The sequence below is a fragment of the Sceloporus undulatus genome, chromosome 1, assembly GCF_019175285.1.
Source record: "Sceloporus undulatus isolate JIND9_A2432 ecotype Alabama chromosome 1, SceUnd_v1.1, whole genome shotgun sequence".
Lineage (NCBI taxonomy): Eukaryota > Metazoa > Chordata > Lepidosauria > Squamata > Phrynosomatidae > Sceloporus > Sceloporus undulatus.
Window position 1 is genome coordinate 201,479,102 of NC_056522.1, and position 12,218 is coordinate 201,491,319.

The 12,218-nt window shown below is 40.3% G+C and overlaps 1 protein-coding gene across 5 annotated transcripts in view; it reads left to right on the forward strand.

Moving 5' to 3' along the window:
- PDE1A (phosphodiesterase 1A) overlaps window positions 1–12,218 on the forward strand; it is a 205,461-nt gene that overhangs the window by 132,631 nt on the left and 60,612 nt on the right. Inside the window, exon 1 of one of the 5 annotated variants that reach the window (XM_042445750.1) lies at window positions 3,147–3,260. The exons of 3 other annotated variants lie outside the window; for them this stretch is intronic. In XM_042445750.1, coding sequence (XP_042301684.1) covers window positions 3,181–3,260 — 80 coding nt within the window. In that variant the 5' untranslated portion in view covers window positions 3,147–3,180. Of the gene's footprint in view, window positions 1–3,146; window positions 3,261–10,290; window positions 10,311–12,218 lie in introns of those variants that run through there. One more of the 5 variants, XM_042445753.1, reaches the window with a different exon arrangement.

Genomic DNA, 12,218 nt, shown 5'->3' on the forward strand with positions numbered 1-12,218 from the left:
TGGTCGAGGGAGAGAATGACTGCTCCAAGATCCTGCAGTGAGCAGAGTGGCTCAGTAGGAACCTGGACCTGGATCTGGATCTCCCAAGTTTTCATCCAGTACTCTAGCAAGTACTACACAAGTAAAATTAACCAAGTTAGGATGATTCTCCTAGAAATTATAGAAATTAATTGTAATATGTGCAGTCGAAGGCTTTCATGGCCAGCATCCATCGTTTTTTGGGGGGTTTCAGGCTATGTGGAAATCACTCCTGCCTTTCCAGGTCACCCAACTCCTTTCCAGGCAAGCATTCTCTGAAGTTGCCAGCCACAGATGCTGGTGAAACGTCAGGAAGAAACTCGTCTAGAACATGGCCACATAGCTCGAAAAACCCACAAAAACTAACTGTAATATCATTTTATGCTTTCTGCTTATTGGAACATTCAGACCAGCCTTTTACATATTTCATATAGAAAAAAGGAGTTGTAGATTAGGAGGCCCTATTTCTTGTGGTTGCACCCTGACTGTGAGACTGCCCCTGCTGGAATATCTGCCATGCATCACCTTGCCATCTTTTAGTTGCCAGGCAAAGCTGATTTTCTTTCAATAGGCTTTTGGTGTCTTTACACAGTGATGTATTCAAATCTTTTAATCCAAGTCTCAAATCAAGTCCCAAGTCCCCACTATCAAGTCTCAAGTTCTTGCAAGATACTTTCAAGTCTCAAGTCTGGGAGCCACCTTTAACAACAACAACAAAAAAAGGAGACTGTGGTGTGCGGGGGGCAAGGTGGAGTTCAATAACTAAAAAATCAAGAAAACATGCATGAAGTTAGGTAAAAAAAATCTCGGAGGGGAGCAGCAAATATCTTACACAATGGGTTTGAGACAGAAGGATCCTTCTAAAACTTTTAAAATGCTTTCGAAGGCTCCAGCATTGTGCAGCAGGGACATTGCCTAACACATTTGCTGTTCCTGGATGAGGTTAGGGTTAGGCCAACAAGTTGGTCACTAAAAATATACAGTTCTCAAGTTGAGACAAGTCAGTGCATCATTTATTGCCGCGTCAAGTCTGAGTCAAGTCGTTGAGGTGACTTGAGTCTACCTTGAGTCTGAGTCACTTCATTTAGGTTTAGTGTGTGATATCCTCCCACTGTCCCAGTTTGGCAGAAATGGCCCTAGGTAATCTTCTTTTGTCCTACTTTCTTTTAAAATATCCTGGTTTCTTTCTTTCTCCCACTTTCCCCCTGGCTCACTTCAATTGCTACAAACTATGTTCAGCGTGGAAAAGTAGTTTGTACTCAGTTAACTCAGCAACAGTGGCAAGGGATGATGGGACTGAGTCTTGCCCTTCCCAGTAGGCAAATTAGGAGAAACTGCAGAAGTTTGCTTCTGCAGCCTCTCCTAATTTAGGAACAGAACATCTTGTGCTGCATGACTTCAATATTGCAAAAGGAATGAACACATCTCCCAAAATGCAGGCAAAGCAGAGAGCCTTACCAGTTAAGATTAGCTTTCTGGGAAGACTTCCTCTTTCAGTTATAGCACTCCCTGACCTGTGCACCAGCTGCTTTCTCAGTCTCTCTGTTGGGCAGACCAACAGATTCTTCACCACCACCTTTTGTGGGCAAGCTAGGATTTGACCTGATCTATAATGTGCACTGGGCAGAAGGAGGTTGGTGTGAACACAGAGTTCATATGATGGATCTAGAGAAATCTGTATTCTGAGTAGGTCTGATAAAGGCATTTTGATCTTAGATAATATATTATATAATAATATATTTACTATTAATCATTCTGTGTGTATGCATACTCAAAGAGAAAATACTATGTTTATTGACTTGGGTTCCCTCCTTTTTAAAGGTTTTCCTAAACTTAATACAGAAATTGCAAGATTTTGCTGTTTAAAACAGTAGTTTTTTGTTCTTTCTTGTTAATAAGTTTTGTTGTTTTGTTATCTGACCACACTCTTTTGATGTTGCTCAGCGATACATGTTCCAGTTTTCAGTTGTGAAGTGTTGGAGGGTATGGTGTGTTTCCCCTTTAATTTAATTTGTTCTTGTTTGGGCTCTGGCTCCATTGCTGTAAAGTCTAATCTATTATTTTTATGACTTTGCTCTTCCATTTTTCATGTTTGATTTTGCCCTTGCTGTGGGTGTTGTAGTCTTACTTTCATGTGGTATTTTTATGAATATATGAGCATGCATATATGTGTGGATACACACACACAACTGCACTTACTATTTAACTACTATAATTTGTACTACTGAAGAAAGTGTAGTACTATCACCTGTTTGTGTAGGAGCACCACTGAACAGAAAGAATAGACTGTATTCCAGTCAATTGTAAGGTTTTCACAATTCTGTCATTTGATTGCTGGCAAGAACTTGATCAAGAACTAAGAAAAATTCAGTTGGCCCTCTGTATTCATGGATGTTTTTTATCCATGGATTCCACCATTCATGGCTTATAATATTTTTTTAAAAAATCCAAAATCAAACCTTAATTTTGCCATTTTCTAAAAGGGACACCATTTTACTATACCATTGAAAATGTATATAATGAGACTTAAGCATCCATAGATTTTACTATTCACAGTGGGTCCTAGAACCATACCCCATGGATACTAAGAACCCACTGTATATATTTCTTGCCTTTCTCCAGGAATATATTGCTGGGATTTAGGAATACACTGTGCTGTTTAAGAGCAAAGGGGTTAAACCATTTCTTTAGGAACTACTTCTAATAATCTGCTTTGCATTTCCACCCCCACTCCCATTACATTATATATATAAAGAGCTGTACAGCTGCCAGCATGCCAAAATGGTCTAAGTGTTGGACTACGACTCTGGAAACCAGGGTTCAGTTCCCAACTTGACCATGGAAACTCACTGGGTAACCTTAGGCAAATCATGCTCTCAGCCTCAGGGGAAAGCAGTGGCAAACCTCCTCTGAACAAATTTTGCCAAGAAAACTCCATGATAGACTCATCTTAGGGTCACCACAAGTCAGAAACAACTTGAAGGCAGACAATAGCAAAAAAAGTACCATCTTAAAGGCACAAGATCTGCCAGCCTTCTATCGAGTGCCATCAGTATGAGGTCACAATGCCCAGCCTTTCTTCTTCAGGCTGTCTGCATCAGCATGGGGGGGCAGATATCTCACTGGCCGGCCCCTCTCTCTTTGAGAGACCAAGAACAGCACATGAACATACTGTTCTTCCCCCTCAGATATTGGAACAGGCGAAGGCAGCAGCGTTTGGTCAAAACCCCTTTCTCTTTGAGGTGGGTATATACAATGTGTTGCCATAAACATCTTTTCAGTCAGTTGGGCAGCAGCTGTATGTGTGTAGGGGAGGGCACAGTTGCCACTCTCTTTCATGGAAATCAGCAATTAGCAGGCAAGAGAGAAAAGCAGGAAAGAAGATCCAACCAGGCTGTACCTCTGGCATTTATAAGGATCTTTGGCCGTGTTCCACTCATTCCAAACTACTCTGCAGCTCAGAGATCCCCAGCCCTGAGTGTAGTGTTGGCTTACATATCAGTGGGACAGCAGATCTGCTCTGGGTTCCAGTCTGATCTTTAAAGGAGCTTTCTAGGGAGTAAAACCTATCTCCCAAATAGGCTCAGCACCTTGAGCAGATCCTCAGGCTGAAATCCAGAGTGGGGTCTACTGCCTCCACTGACCTCCATGCCATCTGCTGTCACTCCAGGAATGCCAGATGTCAAGGAAAGAAACAAATCAGAAGAGAAAGGAATGTCCTCAAACCTATCATGAAGGACATGAAGAAAATTAAAATGGAAATCAATGAGTGGCACACAATAAGGAAAGAATAATATCCAGAGTATAAATGTACAGAATAATGAGTTTGGTGTGAGGGTATATTTGGGGGAAGAAAAATATACCAGGCACTCTGCACACAAAATTAGCAGCAGCAGGAAGATCAGATCAAGAATACCCATTACTACTATCCTTCCACAGTACCCTCTCTGTGATTGCCAACCCATGTTTCGGTGTGCCAAGTTGTGGCAAAATCTAATCACATCACAACACAACTATCAGATGGGATCATTGGATGTTAGTCATCATGTTTCTTGTTCTTCTCTGTCCTTTCTAACTTAAACTATTGGATAGTTTTTGTGTCAGTCTCATTCCAGGAAACTTACCTGGGAGGCAATATTGAATTTAAAATTTATTTTCTGTCTTCCAAAATGTTTAGTTCGTTTTTTATTCAGTGCTGTTGTTGTGTGCCTTCAGGTCATTTCTGATGTATGGTGAACCTAAGGCAAACCTATCATGGTTGCCTTTGCCTTCCTCTGAGCCTGAAAGAGTTTGATTTGCCCAAGGCCACTCAGTGGGTTTCCATGGCTCCAGGGGAATTCAGACTTTGGTTTCCAGAGTCATACTCTAATTCTCAAATTGTTACACCACACTAGTTCTCAAAACTTTGCTTGCTGAAATTGAAATTGGCTAAGTTTAGTTATGGTAGTAACTCAGGTTAACTGTATATATCCCTAGTCTGTAGCATTACTCATTAGACATTATAAAACTGTAGCTCTGTGCTAATATTTTTAAAAGTTGTTTGGAGGAAAAAAATGTCCATTGAAGCCAGGGGTAAAGAAGCTTGGTTATCCAGGTTTTGGAGTTCATCAGCTGCCGACAAGGTTGGCAAATGGTAAGGAATTGTGGAAGGGCTAAATCTTCCCCTATCCATGATGTTAGTAGCACTGCAAGGGAATCAGTAGCTTTGAGGAATTAAAACTGCAAGAGATATTTTCTCTCTCTCTCTAGATCTTGGTCCAAAGGGCTTCCAGAAAAGAAAATACCATACTTGATTTGTAGCTTGAGGAATCACTTGTTTTCAGACAACATTTTATATTTTGGGATATCCAATTCTATTGTATGCAATATTCAGGATGCATGCGTGTATGTATTGGGGGAGGTATTTCTGCTCCCCCAAAAGTGAAATCAAATGAAATCTTAGTTTTGATATTCTAACCTCCAAACTCTCATGGAAAAGTATGGAATTAAGATTCCAAAATATTATAAGGTAGTGTATTTTTAAAGATAATCTTTTTAGAGAAACTCATAGAACAATTCATTTAATAGTGTGATAATTAAAGTTTAGTTAACTAATTAATGAATTCTTTGGCTAAAATGTTGCTCATAAAGAGACAGAGAAATGCATTCCATGACATTTTTCCTTACAGCCTCAACATTTAATACTACAGTGCCCCAACACAAAATGTAACTTTAAAAATAAGCATAACAATAATAAAAAAATAAGCATAACCATCATGTCAAATCAGGACTACCGGAGGCCCTGAAATTTCCTGACCAGAACTTGAATCCCAGGGAGGATCTCTTCTGATGTCACAGGTGATGAGATCCTAGTGACATTATAAGGTTGATGTTACAAGGGGCAGCTTCCAGTGATGTTGTTAGGCATGATACACATAATACATCATTCAAATAAATATATCTTTCCAATTAAACCAAATCTATGTAAAGAGCAAATTATTTATTTTCAAAACAGTGCTCTCATCTTGAGATTTTTCCTCGTTGCTCTGAGAACTAGAGAAGAGGGTCTAAGGTCTTGGGTTCAGGGTCAAGCCCTGAAATCTAGCAACCCCAAGACAGAAATAAACTAATATGTAATGTTTAGCCGCTTTTCTTCTGTATCATACCACCAGGCCCTCCAATGTGCAGACACACGGAGAAGCATTCTTGCTGGCTACTTTCCCTAAATCTGCTTTTCCCTTCCAGCAAATGTCTGCTAAAATTAGCATCTGGATACTTTCCAGAAACAATACTTTTTAAAAAAATGCAAATAGACATGCACTAGCGAAGAATTATAATGGGGTAACTCTAATTATTTAAGGACTAGGGACATTTTATACCCCCTCTCACCTAAAAAAACTGGCTTAATTTTGCCTCATTGTGTACCGAGAATTCTGACTGATAGAATACTTTGCCATTGGCCTAATGGAACACCATGCTGATCTTTACAGTATATGGGAAAGTACTGTAGAACTAAAAATATTGTTTTCTTAGGAACCGGTCCTTTTTCTGGTTCATTTCAGATTTCAGTTTTTTAAGAGAGCTTTCATAGCATTATGCTTCAGGAAGCAGTGAAGCCTCTGATAACAATCACCTGAATGCATATGGACAATCCAGCTGCTCAGGGATCATAGTTCTCAGAATATTTGTTGTCCAGTTTCTGTGAGAAAGCAAGCACTTGTCAGTTTGATGTCATACAGGCTACTTTTGTTGTTGTGTTTCCAATTTATGGCAACCCAGAGGCAAACATGTCACAGGTTTATCTTGGCAAGATTTGTTCATAGAGGCTTGCCATTACCTAGCTCTGAGACCGAGACCATGTGGCTTGCCTATGGTCATCCAGTGTGTTTCCATAGCTAAGTGGAGATTCACATCCTGATATTCCAGAGGCTTAGTCCAACATTCAGACCACTAGACCATGGTGGCTTTCCACATCGACCAAGGAATCTGGAAATGCCATGTGGATTTAGCTAATTAGGAATAGGTTAGAGTGGAGAGGCAAAATATAGATCTAATGGGGGAGGGTGACAGTAAAAAAACATAAATGTTATAAGACTAGGGTCTGAACTGCACTGCAGAAATGGTGCTGTTTGACACGACTTTAACTGCCACGGTGTAATGCTATTGAATTCTGTGGCTTTTAATTTTATGAGATATTTAACTTTCTTTGTCAGGGATCCCTGCTGCTACAACAAACCACAGATGCCAGAATTCCATAGAATTGAGCCAGGACAGTTGAAGTGGTGTCAACTGCATTATTTCTGCAATGCAGATTAGACGCAGGTGGAAGTAGCGGGTTGAAAATATAATTAGAATTACAATGGGATCTTGTTTAAGAGAGGGCTTTTTCTGAAACAACAATGGAATTCTCTAATTCTCTAGAGAAAGTGTTGATCTCCTGTGTGTGTGTGCCTCCAAGCTGCCTGTTGACAGCATAAATAATAAATAAATAAAACTTTTATTTTTATCCCGCTTTTCTGTGACGAGACAATCAAAGCGGCTCATGACACATTAAAATATCCACATTCACAACATTATGTCCCAAATTCCCCCCCTTAAAACAGGATTAAATATGTTACAATTAAAATTGGAAATTAAAATATCTATTAAAAACACACCAAAAAAAGATAACAAGGACAGAGCGGTGGGCTAATACATGATGTGAGGAGCACTGGGGGAGCTACAAATGCCTAGTGGAGTGTTCTCTCTTGGAATCTCTAGGTCCTTCAGTGCCCCTTTTGGTTAAAGTTGAGCATAGCATTGCGCTGGAGGACCTAGATATTCAGAGAGAGAACATATTAATAATATCTGTGAATAATCAAATCTGCAAAAGTCAAAGCCGCTAATGTGGAGGGATGAGTATAGTTTAGGGTATGCAAGATGGACCACGTGGCACAAAAAAACCTTGCCCTTTGATAGAAGAGAATGGGAGTTCAAGAGAAATGGCTAAAAAGCTACTGCAACTGGCTCTAACATCTAATGCCTGAAGTGGTTGCCGCACTTTGCCTAAGGTTAGGGCCAGCCCTGGTTAGAAGCCTGCCCAAATTGGTGAATGTTGCAGTCCCAAGGGAGGGGGGGATTCTAAAACGCATTTGTTGTTTCCACTGATTTTTATGATCCAAACGTGTCAGTTCTCCTGGAGTTTAAACGTTCTGGACATGTGTTTGATGTAATGCTGAGCAGCTAACCCTCTGAACCGAAATGGCATTTCTGCCTGTTTAATTAGCTTTGCTGATAAGGGGAATCATTATGAAACCTTAAAGATGTTGTTGCTGATTCTCAGCGTGCACATGTTCCCCACAGACTGGCCTTAACCAGCTCTGCATGCTGTTCCCCCCTAATGTGCCAACGAGGTTTATTAACTCAGGAAATGAAAAACACCAGCAATGCCCACTTACTTAACCATACATCCTTTGCCCTTTTGCACAGTTTTGGCCTATGCTTAATTACTGTGGGCTTTTCCTCCTCCTTGTGTATCACTCTACATTGAAATTATATCCATCTCTGTTTCTTTATGCCTCATTTATATAAAAAGAATACTAATCTTACGGTACTGTCTCAAGGTGAACCTACACATCCTGGACCTCTCCAGAATGCCAGTGATGAATTCCATTAATGAATGGTCCCTGATATACTCCCCGTTTTCCTACTCATAGAAAACTAACCTGTCAGTGAGGAGAGGGTTTTTTTCCAACTTGTTATTACATAATTTCCCCTGTCCTTTTTTACTTCTTAACCCGCTGGTGTAATCTCAAAAAAAGTTTTGGCTAATCATTAGTACCCCTATGCTCTCTGTTTTAACATCAACCGTGAAATGCCAAGTTATTTTGGAGGGTGGGTGAGGGGGAATCCATATTTGACATTTGCTCCTTGACTTACCTGGTTTGGTTGATCTGTTCTAAAAATAACAGGGAAATAATTGTAATTAGAGATGTGGGCTGGTATTCCGGACTCTAGATTCATAACTGCTCTGTATTCAGCAAGATTATATATTCACTATGTGTGAATACATAATTGTGTGATTATGTATTCACTATTGCCACAGTTGTAAGTGCCCCCCACCATTAATAGCTACCAGCTACATGGACTTTGGAGGCCGATTGCTGGTGTGATGAAGGTTGGAGTGATGGAAGTCGATCTTTTCTTCTGCCACTCACGGTGCAGGAGAAGGATGTTTCCAGCCTCCTTCTGCCAGCGACTGAGGCTGTAACAATCAGAATCATTTCCTCCTCACACCTTCATTTACTGAGTGAAATCTGAAATCCCATTTTTTTCCTGCACAAAACTATTGGTTTTATGCAAAATAAATAAATAAATAAATAAATAAAAACACTGGGGTTTGCATAAGATGCAAATAAAAATGTCATTTTAAAAGTCCTCGTTTGCAAACAGACAAAAACCAAAACACACATTGAAAAATATGCAAAATTCTCATCATTTGGCTGGACGTGGGCATGTGTGTTTGAAATTATTCATCCTTGCATGTGAGAATGGAATTAATGAAGATTTACTTCCTTACCCAATACTACTTCCAGCTTTGCCTTGAGCTACAGCTTCATGGCAATTGGGGACATATGACAGCTTTTACAAAATATGTTGTTGTTCAAGAGATACGTACTTTTTCATTTGTAAAAATCTACATTTCATTTAAAAAAAATTTTTTTAAACTACCCACTCAGGCTTATGAAAATGCAAGTCAAAATAATGCTTTCCAGCCAAAAGCAAGTAACAGCTATTTGTATAAGATTTATAACAGTCTGAGCGACTCAGATGTAACTAAATGCAAAGCTCTTAAGGAACATCCTGTCATCTTTCTTGTGCTCAAATTATCTTAAAATCTCAAAGAATATTAAAAAAAACCCTCCCTGCATGTTGTTCAAAGACATAGCCACGTTAGTCTGGAAAATCAGTATGCAAAGGGATCTTGTAGCACCTTTGAGGCTAACTGAAAGAAAGAAGCTGCTAGCATGAGGTTTCACAGACTTGAGTTTACTTCCTCCTCATCAGTTTCTTTCAGTTAGTCTCAAAAGTGCTACAAGATCCCTTTGCATTCTAATTTTCTGAACTAACTTGGATTTGTCCTAAAACAGGCAGGCAGGAAAGAATGGCTTCTGGCTACTTTGGGGACAGACCATGCAGACGACACATGCCCCCAGAGTATCAGGAAGCAGGCGGAGAGTGTGTCTGGCCAGAAAAAGCTGGAACAAGAAGGAATGGGGAAAGTCTGCTCTTTGCCCTGCATATAAATGCCCTAACACGAGACTGGTTCCAAAGGAGATCTCCATGGTAACTCTAACCTTAAAGCAACGTATAAATGCATCAGTGCAAGTGCACATTTAAAAAGGATGGACCCAGTGGTCAGGGTGGCAATGCAAAAAAATGGAAAGTGTGACACCTCTAGTGGCTATATGTTACAAAATACACAAACCAGACAGTCCAAGACCTGGGGTGGAGGGAATGAAAGGGCATGTTGGGGGTGCATGATTGTGCATTGCAAGTATTTTACTGGGCATACCTCTGGTCCAATCCCCTGTCCTGCTGGAGGTCACAAGTGAGACCGTGTGAGTGATCAAAGGGGGCAGCCATCCAAAGGGATGGCATCTAGGCAGCAGGAAGTTGCCAGTAGTGTGTTTCTGTGATGGTGCGTATGGATGGTGGCAGGAAATTAAAAAAAAAATACCCAGCAGTGTTGCTTGGTGCTGTGCCATGCAGAAGAAGCAACTTTGGGCTGCTCTTTCTTGCCCATATGCTTGACTCCACAGAACCGTTCCCAGGTACATTTTGTTGATTTACTCCCTCCGCCAGCTACAAATCCACACAAGGGTAGTTTCATATAGTACATATTTTACAAGCTTATCTACAAGAATATTATTCGGGGACATTTGTTGAAACCCTTATTGGTATAAAGATAAACTATGTCCACACCATTCCCCTGATCTACCAAGCTTGTAACTGAGAAGTAGGTAAAGGGGAGTCAGGGACTATTTCCTGGCCTGAAAGAGCCTCCAGAAGCTGCCCGATTCCCCCCCGAAAATCTGCCTTAAATACACACACACACACACACACACACACACACACACACACACCTTAATTGTGAACTATAGAAATGTAATTTATGTTGCATGGCCTCCTACAATGCGATCCCTGAAAATACCTTTAAAAATGAGCCATATTTTAGCCAATTTCCAGTACCACAGGTTACATGATCATGCTAAAGTCGTGCCAGGAGCAATTATGCAGGGTTGTTGAAGGGCATGGTCCCCATCCCCTCTGCTGTTGCTTACCCTTGCTATAGCTGTATCCAAAAGAGAGAAATAAGCTTAATCTGATATGACTAGTTTTGAGCAATCCATGCTGGCTCTTAGTAGTCACAGCATTTTTTCTAAGTGTTCACAAACTGATTGTTTAGTTAATTGTTCTAGAATCTTTCCTGGTATCAAAGTGAAGCTAACTGATATGTAGTTGCTAGAGACACCATTTGTCTATCTCCAGGCATCAAGGACCTCACTGGAACCTTGAAAAAAATTATTTCCCAAATATTATAGACAGAAAGTCTGAGATAACATCTTTCAGTACCCTTGGGATGTAGATAAACAGTCCAGATAAACTGAATTCTGACAGAATTAATTTAAAGTGGCTAGTTATTACATTCCTCCTTTTTATGAGCTAGGACTACAGGCACCCCACTCCATTCATTCTATTTTCATAATGTTTAGAACTGTTTTCTTTTTGGTCCAATTAGAAACATGGCCATTTTTACTTAAAGGTAAAGATGTGAGAAACAAAATGGTGTAATGGTTTGAGTGCTGGGCTATGACTCTGGAGATCAGGGTTTGAATCCTCACTTGGCCATGGGAATCCACTGAGCAAATGTATGGGTGAATCATATTCTCTTAGCCTCAGAGGAAGGCAAAGGTAAACCCCAAATCTTGCCAAGAAAACCCCATGATAAGTTTACCTTAGGGTCAAAATAAGCTGAAAATGACTTGAATGCACACAACAACAACAACAACAACAACATTAGATATGTAGAATGCATATCTACTGCCACATATACCCACACCCCAAATTCATTTCTAAAACAAAATCATAAAATCGTAGAGTTGGAAGAGACCGGAAGGGCCATCCAGTCCAACCCCATTTTGCCATGCAGGAAATCACAATCAAAGCATCCCCAACAGATGGCCATCCAGCCTCTGCTTGAAGACCTCCAAGGAAGGAGACTCCACTACACTCCGAGGGAGTTTGTTCCACTGTCGAACAGCCCTTACTGTCAGGAAGTTCCTCCTAATGTTGAGGTGGAATCTCTTTTCCTGTAGCTTGGATCCATTGCTCTGGGTCCTGTTCTCTGGAGCAGCAGAAAACAATCTTGCTCCCTCCTCAATATGACATCCCTTCAAATATTTAAACAGGGCTATCATATCACCTCTTAACCTTCTCTTCTCCAGGCTAAACACCCCCAGCTCCCTAAGTCGTGTAATGCTGCATTTTCATAGGATTTTTAAAAAATCCTCTGATATGTATATGCTGGAAGAAAAAAGATAGTTCATAATCTTGTATAGCATGGACCCGTATCATTGGATTCACAGTACCTGAAAACAGTAAAGAATGCAGTACTAATTGTGTCCTACATGCATGAACAAAATAAACCATAACGGGACTTCTACCTCCACCTGATCTGC